General features: G+C 39.9%; 1 protein-coding gene across 3 annotated transcripts; it reads left to right on the top strand.

Annotated features, from left to right (window-relative positions):
* The first annotated feature begins 9,299 nt into the window (after window positions 1-9,299).
* LOC110925661 (F-box protein At4g22280) lies at window positions 9,300-15,976 on the top strand. Of its 3 annotated transcripts, none has more exons than XM_022167723.2 (4): window positions 9,300-9,436; window positions 9,908-11,016; window positions 11,370-11,555; window positions 11,814-12,182. In XM_022167723.2, exons 2-4 carry the CDS (start codon window positions 10,021-10,023, stop codon window positions 11,886-11,888), a joined length of 1,257 nt encoding a protein of 418 aa, XP_022023415.1. In that variant the 5' UTR covers window positions 9,300-9,436; window positions 9,908-10,020; the 3' UTR covers window positions 11,889-12,182. The 3 variants fall into 3 exon arrangements, with proteins under 3 accessions (XP_022023415.1, XP_035842544.1, XP_022025244.1); XM_035986651.1 differs by lacking the exons at window positions 9,300-9,436; window positions 9,908-11,016; window positions 11,814-12,182 and adding exons at window positions 13,744-14,790; window positions 14,973-15,164; window positions 15,458-15,976 and having other exon boundaries at window positions 11,443-11,555; XM_022169552.2 differs by lacking the exons at window positions 9,300-9,436; window positions 9,908-11,016; window positions 11,370-11,555; window positions 11,814-12,182 and adding exons at window positions 12,331-14,790; window positions 14,973-15,164; window positions 15,458-15,976.
* The last annotated feature ends 4,513 nt before the right edge of the window (window positions 15,977-20,489 follow it).

Here is a 20,489-nt window from a genome sequence, read left to right as displayed (position 1 = left end):
TGGCTCAATTGTATGCGAGGCGTGGGGATCCCTACTTCTGCGGGTATGACAGCTTCGGTGCCGTATGTCAAGCTGAAGGGAGTTTCTTTGTTGCTCGTCTTAGGCATGGTTCGGTGTGCCCATAGGACATGCGGGAGCTCGTCTGCCCATGAGACGCCTTCCTTCCCCAACCGCTTTTTAATGCCTTCCACAATACTTCGGTTGGCTCTTTCCACTTGTCCGTTGGCCTGGGGATGGGCCACCGAGGTGAAACTCTGTTCGATGCGCATTCTTTGACACCATGTTTTGAACGGTTTCTCCGCAAATTGCTTTCCGTTGTCGCTTACTATACAGAGAGGCATTCCGAACCTGCACACTATGTTTTCCCATGCGAACCTCAGCACTTGGTCTCCTGTGATCGTCCGGAGGGGTTTGGCTTCGACCCATTTCGTGAAGTAGTCGATAGCAACCAACAGGAACCTTACCCCTCCGGTGGAGACAGGGAAAGGACCTACGATGTCAATTCCCCATTTCTGAAACGGCCAGGCCGACGTTACGGGAACGAGATTGTTTTTGGCGCGATGGCTTGTGGGAGCATGGCGCTGGCAGTCTTCACATGATTGGAGCTCATTAATCGTGCTTTGATGCATTCCTGGCCAGAAATAACCGGCATTCATGATTTTTGCTATAACCATCCTCGGTCCTGCGTGGATGCCGCATATTCCCCAATGGATTTCCCTTATAACGTAACTTGCTTCCTCCGGTGTTAAGCATTTTAGGAGCGGACCTAAAAAGGTCTTCCTGTAGAGTTGACCATCGTGCATCTGATATTGCAGCGCTTTCACTTTTAGCTTCCGCGCCTGAGCTTTGTCTTCTGGAAGCGTCCCATTTTTCAAGTAATCCACGATCGGAGTCATCCAAGAATTTTCGAGCGTGGAGTCTGACATGACTGACTTCGTCTGTTGGATGGCCGGAATCTGCAGGGTTTCGACTAGAACTTCTTTTGATAAATGACAGAATGCTACGGACGCAAGCTTGCTCAAGGCATCGGCCTTTTTGTTTTTGCTCCTCGGTATGTGTACTATTTTGCAAGAATCAAAAGAGGAGATTAGACTGTTGACCTGCTGAAGATACCGAACCATATTATCCTCTCGTGCTTCGTACTCGCCGCTGACTTGATTGGCTAATAATAATGAATCAACATGCGCTAATACGGAGGTTGCACCTGCTTTGGCTGCGGTTTGCAGGCCTGCAAGGAGAGCCTCATACTCTGCTTCATTGTTTGAAGTTTTGAATTCGAAGCGTAAAGCGTAAGTATACTCTATTCCTTCCGGATCTATTAGGATTAATCCTGCTCCCGACCCTTCTTTACTGGAGGCCCCGTCCGTGTACAGGTTCCATACTTTTGGTAAGATGGGTTTTTCCTTGGTGCTTTCTCCTGTTGGGACCTCTGTAAGGAAATCTGCCACTGCCTGGCCTTTTACTGGCCCTCTGGTACGATAGGTGATATCAAAAGCGCTGAGCTCTATTGCCCATTTGGTGAGACGTCCGGAGACCTCTGGCTTCCTGAGAATTTGCTGGATCTGAAGATCAGTCTGTACTTCTATATTGAAAGCTTGGAAGTATCTTCGGAGGCGTCTGGAGGCATGTACCAAAGCGAGTGCCAACTTTTCAATCATCGGGTACCGAGTTTCGTAGTCTTTCAGGATGCGGCTCACGTAATAGACCGGGATTTGTGCCTGATTCCGATGCACTACGAGTATTGCACTTATCGCAAAATGGGAAGCAGAGAGATATACCGTGACAGTTTCTCCGGTAGTTGGTGCGGTTAAAGTGGGCAGGGATTCGAGGCATACCTTCAGCTCCTGAAATGCCGAATCGGCTTCTGGCGTCCACTCTATTTGGCCTTTTGCCGTTCGTTTTTTCAATACATTCATGAAAGGAATAGAGCGATCTGCCGCTTTTGAAACAAAACGATGAAGGGCGACGAGCTTTCCATTTAGAGACTGGATTTCTTTGATAGTTTTAGGAGGCTGCATGGAGACTACCGCTTTGATTTTATCAGGATGTGCCTGGATTCCGGACTGTGTAATCCATACACCGAGGAACTTTCCTTCTTCTAAGCCGAAAGAGCATTTTTTGGGATTGAGTTTAAGGTTGATACTCCGAAGCCTGGTAAAGGTTTCGAGTATGTCATCTATCATGTCGTCTTCGACCCGGCTTTTTATGACCAGGTCATCGACATAGATCTCCAAGTTTCTTCCGATCTGATCTTTAAACGCTTTATCCATTAATCTCTGGTATGTGGCTCCTGCGTTTTTTAAGCCGAATGGCATTTTAGTATAACAAAACAGACCCTCATTTGTTACAAACGCGGTCTTGTATTCGTCCTCCGAAGCCATTTGAATTTGATGATAACCCTTATACGCATCTAGGAAGCACTTAAGACGGAAACTAGAGAGGGAGTCTATCTTTAAGTCAATCTCCGACAAAGTTTAACAGTCCTTTGGGCACGCATTGTTCAGATCGGAAAAATCGACGCACATTCTCCAGGTTTTGTCTTTCTTCGTTACCATTACTGGATTGGAGACTCAAGTTTGGTACCGCACCTCCCTTATAATACCGGCGCTCAGCAACTTTCGTACGTCTTCGGAGATGGCCTTGTTACGAGCCGGGGCCATGTTTCTTTTTCTCTGAGCTACTGGTTTTATTGAGTGCGACACTTTTAACTTGTGCTCGGCTAAACACCGAGGAACTCCAACCATGTCGGAGGTTTGCCAGGCGAATACGTCGAGTGAATTGGACAGCAGTTTCCACAACTTCTTCTTGGTTCGCTCGGGAAGTTGAGCCCCAATTGCAATTTTCTAGTCAGGAAAGTGTGGGTGTATAGCCCATTCTTCCGTGAGAATATTCGGAGGCTCGATATCACCATTGCTCTGTCGTATTTCGGCTACACCGATTGTAGATTCGGAGTACAGCGTTGCTACCCCTGCTTCGGTGGGGAATTTTAACGCTCCGTGTATGGTAGAACTGATAATTCCGAAGGCGCACATGCCGGGTCTTCCTAGTATGACATTGTGGACGGACCTTGCTTCGACCACTAGATACGTCAGATTGACAGTTCGAACCAAACTTCCTTCCCCCATCGTTGTTGGCAAAGTGATTTGGCCTAAAGGCTGCACCACCTCTCCGGAAAAACTTACCAAAGGCATTGATACTCGGAGCAATTTCACCTTGGTCTGTGGGGCTAACTGTTGAAAACATTGTTTGTACATGATCTCGGTGGCGCTTCCGCTGTCGACGTATACTCTTCGAACCTTGTGTCCTGCTATGATTGTGGACACTACGACTGGTCCATCCTTGATCTCTTCCAGACTGACAGACGGGAAACCAATGGGTTGCTGCATCCAAGCAGCCAAGTGCTGATTGGACCGCTTGATGCCTTGGTTGTCCACCCTTCGGATCATGCAAATTGCTGGTTGATTGTTCGGATTATCTCCCGAATTCCCTGAAGACTTTCCTTCCTTTACTTCTTTGACTAAATGCGATAGCTTTCCGGACCGCACTGCCTTTTCTATTTCTTGTTTTAACGACCAGCAATCATCTGTATTGTGACCCCGAGCATGATGGTAGTCACAATATTTCTTGGAATTTTTGTCTCCTGGGTTTCGAAGTTTCGGTGGAGCGGGGAAATTTGCCCCTTCCGCACTGAGAATTTCGCTGGGAGTTTTGGAGAGATCTGATAAATTGTAAAATCTTGACCCAGAGCTTTTTCCGCGTGGAGGTCTGTCATTTCTGCTGTAGGGGTGCGGTCGCCCCCTGCTCCCCGGTGGGGTTTTATCAAACACCGATCCACCATTCTTCTTCCATGAAGACATCTTGTGATCTGACTCCGGAGCAGGATTACATGCGTTCTTGCCTCGAGCAAAAGCTCTGGCTCGTTCCATGAGTACCTCCATCGTCTTTGGGAGATTTTCGTGCAATTTTTCAACTAGCTGATTATTTCGAACGCCGTGACAGAATCCGGAGATACGTAGCTGATCAACTACTCCACTGATCTGCATACTTTCCCGATTAAACCGATCAATGAAACTGTCCAGAGATTCTCCATCCCTTCTCCGGATGTTGTGAACTTCGGTGATTTCTTTGGAGTAGTGCCGTTGCTGGCTGAAATTTTGGAGAAATAGTCTGCGGAACTCTTCAAAATCGTTGATCTCTCCTTCATTCAACGCATCAAACCACACCCGGGCAGCTCCGGTTAGTGTTTGTGCGAACATGAAACACCATGCTGGCATCGGCCACTGTTCAACTCGTGCAGCTCCGTCAAAATCAAACATATGATCATCCGGATCAGTTGTGCCATCATATTTTTTCACTGTAGTTGGCATTTTGAGCTTCGAAGGGAGTTTAGCATGGGTGCTACGAGCGCTAAACTTTGACTTGGCTGTCATGGAAACCGGATGATATGGTTTAGTAAGTTCCGGATCATTAATTATATCTATCTGCGCTTCATTTCGCATTGCCATTGCTGGCGTAGGTCCGGATGAACCCTGCACGTATCCGGTATATGTTTCCGAAGTAACGATTGTGGAGAAAGTAGGAGGGGTAACCATTGTAGGACCCATAGTTCTTATTGGGGCTTCTTCATGAAAGAGCCTGGTTCGTAAACCGAGGATCTGCTCATCTCTAGCCTGCTGCGCTTTTAATCGTCGTAGAAGACTTGCATTTTTGGAGAGAAACTCTGCATCAAACTCTGACGTTTGTGAAGTGGGAAGTAAAATGAATGGCAAAGTTGTTCCCGGCCCTGAACTTAAAGTGGCTAAGGTTGTGGAAACAATACTTGCTTCTGTTGTAGTTTGGGTACTATCGGTCGTAGATCCCAGATTCAAAGAGCCTGGGGCCGCCATTTGTCAGTTCTTTGCTCAAGAAGTTCACTAAAGTGAAGGACTGAGAGCTTTGAGATCGGATGGCGCCAATTGAAGAGCCAAAAACCGTGGTTAGGCCGAAACCAGTAAACGAGAGTTTGGATCTTGTGAGAGGTGGAAAGGTTCCTGCAAAACAGAAAACCGTTAGGCTCGCCGCAGAGATGGGAGGGCCCCTCTGCGACCACCCTCCGGCTTGAGGATAAGTATTTATTTAGAGAGAGAAAATAGAGAGGGAAAGTAAGAACGGATAGTCAGAAAACTGTACTTGGTTTTGTACTTGGCGGGGTATTTATAGTAGTCAACTGAGATGACGTCATTCGGCCAGACGCATTCGAACGGGGGTTCGCCCTCGGAGGTTCTTGATGTGGTACGGACGCGTCTTAAGTGCCCATCCTAGTGGAGCCCGGTTCGTCCCGATGACAGTGTCCGGCTTCGGATATGCGTCTTCAATAAAAATAAGTGATATCTCTATATTGGTTATTAATTAATATTAATATTAAAAGAAATTTATTAAACAAATATAAATAACATTTATGAAGTTGAAGGAGAGAATGTCATGTGACATTATTTGAGTCTTTTATTATAAGTTAGATTAGATTAGATTAGATGAGTTTCAATTATTTGTTAAAAAATATTTGGAAACAGAAGTGTCAGGAAATCGAAACATAACACTAAAATATCGAGGTCTAATCCAAAAACAAGGAAACTTAAAAGCAAAGTTTAACTTTTTACACGAAACGAATTGAATTTCGAGTTAGTCTAGATAATCGAATTAAGCTATTTGAATTCTTAAATTCTGAAACTAAATTCGAACTGAGAATACTGATTAGACTTTGAAGTTCGAATTCGAAGTTTTAATCCGAGTTGATTCGATTCGAATTAATTAATAAAATAGATATAAAGAAAGGGCCCTATAAATAAAAGGGTAAATTACTATTTTCGTCCTTTATGTTTATATCAGATTACAATAGATGACCTTTAACTTCAATAATTACAGTCACAGTACTTTATTTGGAAAACCCATTACACTCTAGGTCCTTTAACACAAACCAGATTAAAAATTTCAGTTAAGTATGACATGTGCCATTCACATAAGGGTATGTTAGTAATTTTACTACTATATACAAAATATCTTTTTATTTCTTTCATCTTTACAACCACACACAACCCAAACCAAGTCCCCTTACTCTTTCTTCTCTCTCATATCTCTCCCTCTCTCTAGAAAATGCCGGCCACCACCACCCTTGTGGCAGAGCCACGGCGGCAGCGCCACCCCGACAGTGAAACACCTTTAAAATCATTTAAAAAGGCTAAATTAAAGGATCCCATTTCCTATACAGTTAACAAAAAATGCAAAATTTCCCATTTACCTATCCAAAAATCATAATTTACTTCCCAAAACAGTCCATGTACCCTTCTAAATGCAACATATCCATTTCTCAAGTATAATACCCAATTAAAAAAACAAACTTTAAGTATAAAACACCCACCAAATTTCCAAGTCAAAATAGTTCATGTCCTCTAAACCTAGGTGGTGGTCATGGTGAATTGGCGTGAATTGGCACCAACCAAATCTGGTAACATTTAATTGAAAACCACTCACCAATTTCTCATATCTGATCCTCCTACTTGGTCAACCCAATCAGCACCCCTTTGGGTTGGTGGAGATGCGATTCGAACCTGAGTGGTAGATCTGGGCTGAATCTGCAACAATCAACGAAAATAGTTTATTCTCCATGGGAATCAATGGTTGAATCTGATCTCGGATACAGGAATCAACGGTCGAGGTCTACAATGGTTGGGGGTTTCAATGCTGTTGGTCGAAGTGGTGGTGGTGAGGCGTTTAGGTGGTGGCCGGAGTGGTGGTGGTGACTGGTAAGGCGTTTAGGTGGTCATCGTGGCAGTGGCGCTGGAGTGGTGGTTGGGGTTGCGGTGAAACTTTAGGTTACAGGGGGTATGGATGAGTGTAGAGAGAGTGAAAAGTATAAATTGTTAATTAATATAATAGGTAAAATTACTAACATACCCTCATTTGAAAAGCACATGATATATTTAACTGAAATTTTTAACCTGGTTTGTATTAAAGGACCTAGAGTGTAATGGGTTTTCCAAATAAAGGACTGTGACTGTAATTATTGAAATTAAAGGTCATCCATTGTAATCTGATACAAACATAAAGGACGAAAACTGTAATTTTTCCTAAATAAAATCACTTTAAAAAGTCCATATTATTAATAGGGTAGAGTTATTCTACAAAGGAGTATAAAAATAAGAAGTGTAAGAAGCCACTATAGAGTGACAAGTGTCTCAAAAGAAATCAAGTGGAAAGGGTAATTTTGTTAAAGAGAAAAAAAAATTATGCACATCCAAATTACATGTTATTCCCCCCTATTTTTTTAAACGTCCATAACTTTTTTATATGTCATTTATTTAAAAAAAAGTATACCATAAAACCGAGCGTCGTTTTGTCTTTAATATGAGTACCATATTGTTATTTAGAAAAGAAATCAAAAACCCAGTTGCGTATTACACGATGGACATAACGGAAACACAATGAGAAGACCCAATTGCGTATTACACAATGGACATAACATAAAACACAATGAGTATCAAACTAAAAACACAATGGAAAGTAGACAAAAAACACAATCGATGACAACAGATAAAAGACACAATAGACATAACATAAAACAAAATGAGTATCAAACTAAAAACACAATGGAAAGTAGACTAAAAACACAATCGATTACAACAGGTAAAAAACACAATGGACATAAAGTAAAACACAATGACTATTAAACTAAAAACACAATGAAAAGTAGACCAAAAACACAATCGATGACAACAAATAAAAGACACAATGGGCGATAAAAGACACAATGGGCATAACATAAAACACAATGAGTATCAAACTGAAAACAATGGAAAGTAAACTAAAAACACAATCGATGACAACAGATAAAAGACACAACAGACAATTATACCCTCAGGTGTCATGCACATGATCTGACTTAATATAAAAAAAATTAAGTGGGTTAGGCCCAAGGATATAACGTGCAAGTTTTTGAAACAATAAGTACAAAATTCGTCACTTTTAAAAACAAAGGATACCGCTTGAAAAAAATGTATAAAGATAAAGGACAAAACTTGTAATTCACTCAATTTTTAATATATTTTTCGTTTTTTTGTTACCAATACTTGTAAAAAAAATTAACGAGCTAGCTTGAACTTTTTATAAGTTTGAACTCGCCTTTTAAGCTCGATAAAATCATCAAGGCGAACCGAGCCGACTTGTTTAATTTCAAGCTCGAGCTCAAGCCTAACCTGACTCGACTCGATTCGATTATAGCTCTTGATATAAAACTCTGTGTCTTGTTTACTTATTTTTTGAATGACCAACGAAATAAAAGCTCGACTACCCGGGATAAATCAATGGCAAAAGGCGACCCCATGCACCCGCAACCCCAGACAACGCTGGATAGTCTAAGCCCACAATCTCATTCTGGGGAAAACTCGTCACACGAAGACCCATTGTGTTAAAAGCTGGCTGGGATCGAATTCAAACAGATGTGACATTTTTACTTTTTTTTAACCTCAAGAAGAGAACCCGACACCCTATCTCTAAGACCCTCTGTAGTGGGGCGTGATAAATGTTTTTTTTTCTCCCATAACGCCCCGAACACCACGACGGGCGGTGTTACGGGGGGCTTTTTTGGTGGGTGGCGCCATGCATATAGCGGCACTGTATGTCTTTGGTTTTCAACCTTTGGCCAATCAAAAAAGAGCATAGGGTTTTTATAATTAATTAATAAAATTGAAAATTAATAATTAGGTAATAATGAGTAGGGGCTTTATGACTACGGACTCTAGTGATATAACGCCCCATAAAACCCCTGTGTGACGTGGCACGACACGTGTCGCATAACGCCAACAAAGTTTATGACTACCGATGGCCTAATGGTTTTTTTTAAAGGGTGACTTTCAATGTGTACATGGACCATTGGTCACTGCCTCACCGGGTCCCCGTCAAGGACGGTTACCCGTCAGCTCAGCATTCTTAGACGCGATGTTCTATCGGGCCTCGGTTGCCGCTCTGACTGACCTTCGCCCGGAAACCATATTGCCCTCACACGAGAGACTCGCTGGGTAAAACCGGGTTGCCCTCCGGAGCGAACCATGTCTCGGTAGGACACGATCCATTATTGGGGCGACCCCCAATACGCTGCAGCCGAGAGTCAAACCGGTGACCTCCAAGGAGGAACCGGCCCAACCAACCAATTGGGAACCAACTGGGCTGGAAGGGGGTGACTGCCTAATGGTTTTTTTTACTACCTTAAAAAATTGAAAGAAAAAAAAAAGAAAACTGAGCCATACGCATTTTGACCTAGCCTACTAAATCATCTCCTCCGCTGCTGCCAATCCCTTCCGCTACCGTCGTGGCATCGTCGTATTGCTGGTTCTGCTCCATCTAACCACCGATCGCTCGCGCCCCTTTTGCAAGTTTTCAGCTTGGAACACTTACTTCTACGGAGGTGAGGGAGTAACTCAATATCTGTTGCTTCTAGTCTTTTTTATTTTATTTTATTTTTTTAATATAAATAATCGTTTCTTAAATGTCAGCACTATACTGTTTTCATTCATCAAGCTCAATAGTCTGCATTGAGGTCTTATTGTCTTTGAGTTTGTTTCATACATGTTGGCTTGTTCATTTGATATGAAGATGGTGAAACATATAGGTAATAAACTGATGCTACAGCTGGAATTGTATCTATATGTTTATTTACTATCTTAATGAGAAAGATTTCTGTGTATACATCCAGACGGACCAGACCGGTCAATAAGGAATTAATTACTTTGAGATTAGACACAGCATTTTAAGATCTTTTAAACCGCAAAGATTTCTCTAGGGTAAACTATCAACCTTCGTAGGCGTTTCTTATGTAACCACTTGTATCAATGGTTTTCTTAACATGCACTGATTGTTGCATTTTATCAAATTGCAGCTTTTGGAGTCCAAGGAGAAGTCAAGATGATGATGATTGTGGTATATAAAACATGCCTGTAAATGTAACGTATATATGAATGCGTGTTTGTATAAAGGTAGAGTGGGGAAAGAATGGATTCTAGCCATGGTAAAAAGAGAATGAATGTAGAAGACGAAGATAGACTAAGTGGCTTGCCAGATGAGCTTATCCATAAAATCCTCTCTTTTATTGGGATCAAACAAGCAATTCAAACGAGTGTTTTGTCATCTAGATGGAGGTTTATCTGGACTTCAATGCCTTATCTCAATTTCTCAAGGAATGATTTCCATGGGATGCCCAACTTCTCTGAATTTGTTACACATGTTCTCTCTGGCCGCAATAATCAAGCCGAAGTGTCTTCTGTCAAGCTTAGTTTTCACGGAGAGGATGCTTATGTGATTGCCGAACAAATTATGAAGTACGCATTCTCTCACAATATCCAAAAACTGAATGTTGCATGTGTGTTCGACAATGACAATGTTAAATTCCCTCTTTTTCTCTCTAGCTCTCGGTCTCTTAAGCATCTTAGTGTGACAAAGGAACGTTTCCCTTTAACAGTGTACCGTTGGAGACATCCTTTTTCATATGCTTTTAAAGCAACATCTATTTTGGAGCTCCCTGCCTTAACAACATTGTATCTCCATGATGTTACTTTTTGTTGTGATGAAAACCCTGTTGAGTGCATTGATCTATTTTCCAAGTGTGCCAACTTGAAGAGTCTCACCTTGAAAGGTTGCTATATATATGGAATCACGGGCATACGTATTCGTCCTCCTCTACTTTCTAATCTTACACTTGAAAGTGTTGGTGGGAATGTGGAGGTTTTCGGTATTGTTGCACCTCAACTCAAAAATCTCACTATAAGAGGTTCTTTCGTGCGCGACCATGAGTATTTGATATCTGCACCTGACCTTGTGTTCTTGCTTTATAGTGGATATGATCACTTACAACTTTATACAAACGGTTTCCTTTCTTTGGAGAAGGCGGATATTTGTGTATCCAGTCCAAAAGATGCTCATCAAGTTTTACGTTTGCTTCAACATCTTCACAGTGTCAAGTCTCTTACACTTAACTTGGAAATTGTTGAGGTAATTGGTAGTGTTTATCTTATGTACTCATCATTATGATGATTGTCGTTTTTTTTTTGAACGGCAAATTTGGATCACTGACGTACCACTGGAGTATCATCGTGCCACGAGCGGAACCACCCGATCATATCCATCTCTACTAGGCATAATGCCTATACACCAATTCAGGAGGAAACCCAATAATTATGGGAACACCCCCCCCCCCCCCCCCCCTTTGTAGGAATCGAACCAAGACCTATTGGTCCCGAAGCCTTATCCCACCCTCAAGATGCCACTAGGCTATAAAGTTATGATGATTGTGTTAGCTATTGCTTTTCTTTTATACGTATTTTCTTTGATTTCTTTTTGTGCAGCTTCTTTCTTCATCTGTGGAACTAATGTCACGTCAACCTTCTCCATTTGTTAACTTAAAGAGTTTAAAGATTCATCCAGCAAGAGAAGAGGTGCCAGAACATGATAGTGTGAAGATGTCTGCAGAAGTCAAAAGCTATCTGCTAGATGGTTCTTCAGGTGCCACCTTTACAATGGTTACACGCGAGGTATTTTATTACTTATTGTTGCTCTATGTTATATAGATTATTATGGCAAGCAATTGGTATAATGTTTAGATCCTTGTGCTCTGATAGTTCTATATGAAATTAGTTTAGCTATGCACTAAGTTTTATAAAACGTTGGTGCTTCTGCTATATTTTAAACTGAACTACCAGGGCCACATCTATCTTATAGTCTGAAGATCTGTGACATAAGCGACTAGTATTATTATCGTTTCTTTAAATCTTATCATGGAAACACTGCAGGAGATTAGAGCTACGCGAAACACCAAGTTGGCACAAAACCGTATTATATACATAGGGGTGGGCCTAGCTTTATAACAGGGGTAGCCCCGCTACCCCTTTACGCTCCGGCGATAGTGTAAATTTTAGAAAAATTTAACGTTTTTTCGATTTCGATATCAAATGAAGATATTCAAGGTGAGATACGGTCTGGTTTATGGTTTACCTTGAAAGAGCTTGAAATACGGCCTGGTTCATGGTTCCGACCGATACACAGCCGTTCATAAAAAATATTTGGAAACGGAGAAGTGTCAGGAGACCGAAACATAACACTAAAATATTAAAGTCTAATCCAAAAACAATGAAACTTAAAAGCAAAGTTTAAATTTAAACACGAAGCGAATTGAATTTCAACTTTAAAGTTTGAATCTGAGTTGATTGGATTCGAATTAATTAATAAATATAAATATAAATCATTTTAAAAAGTTCATATTATTAAAATTAATAATTGATATATAAAATTCAAAATAAATACGAGTAAAATATTATGCTTGAGACCAGGGAAAAGTAGAGGTGAACGATAAACCGGTTTGGGAATTGGAACCGGTTTTTAACCCATATAGAAACTGATAGTGAAACTGCTTTGGAGCTGACCCGGACGGTGGATTGCAAACGGCAAACCTATATTTTGAAACCGGTCAAACCCGAACTAAATTATTTCAAAAACCGCTTTTGCCCATCTTTAAGCCAACCTAAACCGGTTTGGGCTTAGAACCCGATTGATTTGTGTTGAACAAGGAATATTTAAGCAAAACCTAGTTATTTCATTTATATCTCTTCTAAGCATTAGATCGCCTCCGTCCGTCTGCCCTTCGATTTGCTGGTAATTTTTGAGGTGAGGGAGCATCTCATACATAAACTGTTGTTCTTTGTAGTTTTTTACTATTATAAATTTATAATAATCCTTTCTTGGTTGATTTTCTCTTTTTTTTTTTATTTCATCAAGAATCGTCTTTCTTAGGCATAAAACCTAGTAAAGATAGAAATATATCACCAGCCAGATCTACACAGTTGCTAACTAAGGTTTCAATCTTTTTTTCAAGTAACGATCACTGTTAGTTGTCAGTGGCGAAGCTTGAGATTTCCGACCGATGGGGGAGTCACCGGACATAAAAATTTCAGTAAAACTGGGAGTCGAAAACATATATACCAAAAAAATTCTACGAAAACTACATAGTATCCACTACTGGGTGAAAAGTTCGGGGGATCGGCCGCCCCCTCCCGCCCCTTAAAAGTTTCGCCCATGATCACTGATCCACAGGTCTTTTTTAAATGAAATGTCATCACTTTCATGCTTTCATCCGTGAAGCTTAATTAGCTTGCATTGAAGTCTTGTAAATCTCTTCCTTTGCATGCATGCACAAAGTAATCTTGTTGTCATGTTGGGTTGTTATTTTGTTAAAGATTAGCTATGCGTGATATCATAAAAACTTATTTGTTGTGTCTAGCTTGCTTCCTGTAACACCAGTAAAAAGTCAAGGCATACACTTTTAAAGTATTTATTGCTGGTAATTTAAATTAACTTAATAGACACGCATTTTAAGATTTTTTTTTATGAAAATTTAACTTCATTGAAACACGTCACCGACCCAATTGGGCAAGAGGCAATACTTACAAACGCGCCCCAAATGGGCAAAAGCCAAAAAATTACAACATATACAAAGCTGAATTTTTAAGATCTTTTAAATGATAAAGATTTCTCTACGGAAAATCGACCTGGTTTGGGGGCTTTCTTGCTAATTACTATCAACCTTTGTTGGCGTTTTTATGTAACCACTTGTATCCGTAGTATTTTTAACAATGGTCACGGTTCTATCATATTGACGCTTTTGGACTCGAAGGAGAAGTCATGATGATTATGATGGTTTACTAAACATGCATGTGAATGTAACAGAAAAGGATCTAGCTTATATATGAATGCATATTTGTATCAAGGTAGAGAATGGATTCTAGCAATGGGAAAAAGAATGTAGAAGAAGATAGACTAAGCAGCTTGCCGGATGATCTTATCTACAAAATCCTCGCTTTTATTGGCATAGAATATGTTGTTCAAACGAGTGTTTTGTCATCTAGATGGAGGTTTATTTGGACTTCAATGCCTTATCTCAATTTCTCAAGGGAAAAAATCTATCACCCGCACAAGTTCTCCAAATTTATCACACATTTTTTCTCTAGCCGCAATAATCAAACAAAAGTGTCTTCTGTCAAACTTAGTTTTCATGGAGAGGATAATCAGGATGTCGATGTGTTTGTCCAACAGATTATGGAGTATGCATTCTCTCACAATATTCAACAATTGAATGTTGCATGCTTGTTTGACAAATATGGTGTTGAATTCCCTCATTTTCTCTCTAGTTCTCAGTCTCTTAAACATCTTAGTGTGACAAAGGAACACGTCTCAGCTACACCGTACCTTAGAACATATGTGGTTAAAGCACCATCTACTTGGGAGTTCCCAGCCTTAACAACTTTGTACCTCCATGATGTTCATTTGTGTTGTGATGAAACAACTGATAAGTGCATTGATCTTTTCTCCAAGTGTCCCAACTTAAAGAGTCTCACCATAAAAAGCTGCTATATGGGAGTCAAGGTTTTAAGTATTTGTCTTCCTCTACTCTCTAATCTTACACTTGAAAGTATTCGTGGGGGTGTAAAGGTCTTCAATATTGTTTCACCTCAACTCAAAAATCTCACTATGAAAAGTGACTCTCAGTATTATCCAAGGTATGCACGCGACCGTCAATATCAGATATATGCACCCGACCTTGTGTTCTTGCTCTATAGAGGATATGATCACTTGCAACTTTATACAAACGGTTTCCTTTCTTTGGAGAAGGCAGATATTTGCGTATCCAGTCCAAAAGATGCTCATGAAGTTCTACATCTGCTTCCACAACTTCACAATGTCAAGTCTCTTACACTTAACTTGGAAATTGTTGAGGTAATTGGTAGTATTTATCTTGTGCATCTTATAATGGTTTCAATCTAAGAAATATTTTAGTGTTTATTTTGTTCTGTCCAATGTTATGATGGTTCTCTAAATAAGTAAATTTGACTTATTAGCAGAAATTGGGATCCCTATTTTTTGTATGTACACATTTTACGTTAAAAAAATTTGTGCAGCAACTTTCTTCGTCCGTGGAATTAATGTCGCATCCACCTTCTCCATTTGTGAACTTAAGGAGTTTAAAGATATATCCAACAAGTGAACATTCGAGGGTGGAAAAACACAAAAGCGGAAAGATGTCTGCAGAACTCAAACGCTATCTCTTAGATGCTTCTCCAGGTGCCATCGTCACAATGGTTTCACGTGAGGTATTTTATTACACTATGAACTCTGTTGTTATTTGCCATGCATCATACTTGTTGCTCTATCTTATTAAAAAGATGTGGCAAGCGATTTTATATATTTGTTTTAAATGTTTGTTTGTAAGTTGAATTTTGTAGTAGAAACTTTTATACACCTATCTTTCAGCTGAGAAACTTGCTATGCCTTCAGGTTTATGGATTTTTAAGAAAACAATACATTTCTATATGATATCAAATTTGGAGATTTATGGCACAAACTGTGAGTATTGTATTGTTATGGTTTCATGAAAACACTGCAGGATGTTAGAGCTATAAAAAACACCAGGTTGGCACAAAATCTTACTACAAAGTTAATGGCGCTGCTACAGCGGGTGAGATCTAATATAGAGACCATAATGGCAAAGATTTATGAACAAAGGAAGGCGCAAGTTGATAAAGTTATCGTTGCCGATTGGAATGTCCATTGGTGTTGGAAAATTTTGAGCGAGCGGGTTGAGAAAAGGGAAGAAAAGCCTTCTGGCGTCATTTCAAAGTTGAACGAGATTTTAAAATTACTGAGAACGTTGCCTGCATCGAACAGGGCTACCATTCAACCATCAATTTCTACTTTGTGGGCAGAGGCTGACATTGTCATGAATCTAATGACTGATTTAATGAAGATGTATTTTGACGAGAAGCGAAGACATTTAAGTGTGTGCTGCCATGAACTTGCTACAACATTGTAGCCATCGTCTTAGGAGATCGTAACTTCTTAATTAACCTTTTGAGTACACAAGTGATGACTATATTCTAATTGCTATTGCTCTTTTGTTTGGATATGTTTGCTTGCATAACTGAGATGCTGAAGTATTTTGATTGTAAACAATATAAAAATGAAGCTTTCAATGACTTGATTTAAAACATTTAGATTTTAGAAACGGAGGTCAAAACACTACAAGCCCAATAAACTACTTAGTTGGGTCGCATATGCTAAGTTTTCGGCTTTAAAATATTAATGACTAAACCAAAAGCAATGAAACTTTACACAGTATGGTCGGGCTTAGGGTGGGGGCATGAGTTGATACGTGGAGTTCGAGCCCTCCACCGCTGAGTGACGTATCCGTGGAGTATGGCGGGGTTTGGGTTGGGGCTTGGGTTGGGGTATGACGTGTCTGGCTTGGCAGTTTATTAAAAAAAATTACAAAAAATTAAAAAAATACACATAACAGTAAAAAAAGCCTAAAATTTTATTAAATTCTTAAAACGATTACAAAATAAAATAAAAAACCTAAAAACGATTACGAAATAAAAAAACCTAAAAATTACAAAAAAAAAAAAAAAACCTAGAGCGTTAGGTAAATTTCAAAAAGCGCGAGCTTTTCGAACGCCTTTCGCTCCTTGCATCGAAACTCAATGTTCACCACCGCCACCCGGTCCTCGTGGATTAACTCACCGCTCGGAACGGCTTCGTAATAGGCCTTGAAACGATCAAGCTTCGGCCGTAGCTCGCGCCATTTTTGTTGGCACGCGTTTAAGTTGTGCCGGTCATGTCCGACGTTATGTCGGTAGCTTGCAAAGGCTTCCGGCCAATATCGTGTTTGACCGGGTTGTCGCCCCTTCATTGCGTCAACGACGCTTGTGACAAGAGCTAACTCTTCTTCATGGGTCCAAGAGGCCATCTTCTTCGGGTTGGGTAGCGGGTTCGTGGGATCAAGTGGGTTTTGGTTGGGGTAGCGGTGGACAGCGATGGTTTGGGTTGGGGTAGCCGGTGGAGTTGGGGTTGTATTTATAGGGGATGTTGACTGTTGGGGGTTGGGGTGACCGCTTGGCTTGGCCAAACGGTTACGATTTAAAATTCAAACACCCGCTATGATATGACCAACAAAGCGAATAGGAGGCCGCCACATCAGATCGCTAGCCCGCCCCACACCCGGCTTCAAACTCAAGCCCCAAGGGTCACGCCCCAACCCAAGCCCACCCGAGGTGGTGGCTTGGGCGTTTTCAGCCAACCCCCACCCCAACCCAAGCCCTATACCCCATAGTCTTATACCAAGTTACATACACTAAAGTCTAATAGTTGGTAGAGTTTAATAGCAACTTATTTTAAACTTTATTCATTTAAAATTCAATTGCCTAACCTATTTTTTTATTGATTCATATATTTTCATTGATGAATATTTGTTATTATTATTAAATAAATGACACTTAACACTTCAAATCACACATTAAATAGAATTATATGTTATTAACAAATGTGTGGTGTCTATCAGGGGCGGAATTAGAGGTATGTGAGCCGTAGCACGGGCTACAGTTGAAGTCCGTATGCGTAGTGTATTTTTTTATATATTTTTTGGTTTTATACAAAAGATACACCTAAAATAATACAAGGATTCCTCTAACCAACCCAAATTTATAAAATAAGGGAGCCCGATTGAAACAATGACTCAATTGATTAGGTAAGGCCAACTTATTAGATTAGCCCAAAAAACACAAAAATACGTATGGCGGCATTCTTTCTTATCGTCGCTTAGGTTCTCGAAGAAAACCAAACGTCGCTGGTCATCCTTTACGCAGTGGTCTCCTGTTTTGCTGCTGCCAATAACACCGGTTCGATAAAAGAATCCACAATCCTGTTGTTTGCTACTGCGATAACACTGGTTCCGGTCGTTCCGTCCCTGCTTAGGTATTTGTTTTTTCAAGTAATAGATGGCGATGTGATTAAACGATTTCAAGCTATAAAAAGGACAAATTTTTAGGCACTTATTTTACTTTATATATTTATTTATTGTCTTTTTTTAATAATTTATTTACTATCGTTTTTTTTAATATTGTTGATTGCACGGTAAAATTTAAGGATACCCCTGATTTAATGTCCTAGTTCCGCCACTGGTGTCTATATAATTATTACCTGCGAGCATGTACATTGATGAAAAAAAAGAGTTAACTTTTAAGGATTAACCCATCATTAACCAATTTTAGTGTCTTACATGTTTCGATAACTTTTTCCCTTCCATGTATAGTGGATTGGCGCCACATCCAGGGGCGGACCTACCTTGTAACAAGTGGTAACCTCTATTGCCCCTTAACGCTCTGGCGGTAGTGTAAATTTTGAAAAAAAAAAATATTTTTTTTCGATTTCGTTACTCATTTTTTTTTGAAAACATTACCCCTATAAAGATTTTCTAGACACATCACCCCAAGGGTAGGCTAAAACACAATACATCAGGAGTTCGGTTATATCGGTTTGAGTGTCCTAATGAAAAAGGGTGGCATAGACTTATATTTGAATGAGTTTAATTTGAGTGTTTAACTGGTTTGGGGTCGAAAACACGTGACTGAAAATTCCACAAGCAAGAACGTCACACAGGTTTTATCAAAATTTTCAATTTTATATGATTAGTGTTACTATTTATCTAAGACAATTGTTTTTAAGTATCCTCAGGGGCGCAATTTTGTGGGAGCCGGGGGGTCTCCGACCTTCCGAACTTTTCGCTCAGTAGTGCCCGATATGTAGTTTTCTTATAGAATTTTTTAGGTATATACGTTTTCGACCCCACGGTTTTATAATTTTTTTAGGTATATACGTTTTCGACCCCGGTCGGAAATAATAAGCTTCGCCACTACTTATGAAATCGCTCGGAGGATCGAATTTTCAACAGTTGAATGCGTACAAACACGTGATATGTGCGAAATCCAATCACGTGTGTGGATGAGAACACAAAGATGTAGTTATAACTTGTTTTCTATTAACGGGCAGAGCTTCGCCTCAAGAATGCCCAAAAGATGCAAATGAACAAGACAACACTCCTATATATATAGAGGTATGGCTTCGTACGAAGCCTTGTATGGTCCCTTCGTACGAAGTTGCTGGATTCGTACGAAGCTACTTCAGCTTCATATCAAGCTCTCTTCTATCCAATACCAATCTTGTCTCATTTGTTGAAGCTACGATACGTGATTGACGTAAGCGATAGACATATGCACTCACACAGAGTATCCTATATTTAATCCAGGTGTGTCTTTATCGGGAACTAATTTTAAATTTTAAACTATTAATTAATAAACACCTCTATCAATCTTTGCGATAATTAAAATTTATTTTAATTGTGTAATTCAAAACTACTGGTTTTTGCGTTTTAAAATAACCACTTTATTTTAAAGAAAACCTTTCATGAGACTACTAAAATCTTTATTTTAAAATCCTATCATTTTCATTGTGCCATTTTAAGTTTTAAACTCTTTTTAAACCTTTTTTAAGGAAAATTTCATTAGAAAACACCAACCCCGAAACGGAGCGGCCACACAACAAGACACAAAAACTCTACATAAATACAATATTACACCACTCGGTTCAAGACACGGACCTAGCTTTTAGTCTACTTCTAGCCCAAAGAAACCCCACCGACTTAATTTCGTTAATAATATCTTTCACCCAAACTTGATTATTGGAGAATTTAAACCCATTCCTAGCACGCCAAATGCTCCAGCACCCGATTGTGACAATCCCATGGGAAATCTCTTTAGCCACTCCTTTCAGCCCGGCATGATCATGAAGCTCTAGCAACTCTCTAACAGTGTAAGCCGCAAAAGTGGCCACTCTACACCATCTCGAAATATGTTGCCAGACCCTGCTCGCCACCAAGCAAGATGTGAAGAGATGGATGCTCGTCTCGTCTCCATGTAATTCTAAGCGTAAATCCTTTTTAGTTGTTTAATCAGATCAACATGTAATTCTAAATGACAAAATAAAACAACCACAAACAAGCGTAAATCAAGCCACTAAAGTTGTTCCTTTTAGCTAAAGCCAAGTAGCTATAAACCGAACAGGTCAAACAGGACAATCACACAAAAAGCAACTTTGGTCTTGATTGCTCACACTTGCTTTAAGATCTCCATCTTTTATTCTGGCCGTCTTGATTTCATATCTTCAACTTTTCGTCTCGTTTTTTTTTTTATAATTTACAATAAATTTGATAAAACCTATTCCATTACAATGGCTTCCAAAACAACCTAAAAGTATATTTAAAACCATACAAGAAACCATTAGTTCACGGAACAAGACAATCATCAAAAAAAGGCAAAGTATTGGATCATTGTTAAAACAAAAGTAATCTTTAGTAATCTTTGTTAGAAGTCTTAGAATTTTAAATACTTTAACAGTTTTAAGCACGCACTAAGTTGTCGATATGGAAAAATCTATTTCTTTTTTACAAATGGGGTGGTGGCAGGTTCGTTAAAATCGCTCGACGCTTGTTGGTAGTGGCGGACATAGAGTATTAATAGGGGTAGCAATGGCTACCTCTCAACCCCGTCTCCGTAGTGTAAAAATACCCTTTAACTCAATTTCCGTAG

The sequence above is a fragment of the Helianthus annuus genome, chromosome 17 (genome assembly GCF_002127325.2).
Source record: "Helianthus annuus cultivar XRQ/B chromosome 17, HanXRQr2.0-SUNRISE, whole genome shotgun sequence".
Classification (NCBI taxonomy): Eukaryota; Viridiplantae; Streptophyta; class Magnoliopsida; order Asterales; family Asteraceae; genus Helianthus; species Helianthus annuus.
The sequence above is the reverse complement of the archived record's forward strand: the minus strand, read 5'-3'. Positions and strand labels throughout refer to the sequence as shown.

Excerpts from the sequence above, each read along its gene's own strand:
- LOC110925661 (XM_035986651.1), top strand. The coding sequence starts at position 13,792 with ATGGATTCTAGCAATGGGAAAAAGAATGTAGAAGAAGATAGACTAAGC. Across the intron at positions 14,791-14,972 it reads TTAACTTGGAAATTGTTGAG|CAACTTTCTTCGTCCGTGGA; the intron begins GTAATTGGTAGT and ends AAATTTGTGCAG. Across the intron at positions 15,165-15,457 it reads TCACAATGGTTTCACGTGAG|GATGTTAGAGCTATAAAAAA; the intron begins GTATTTTATTAC and ends AAAACACTGCAG.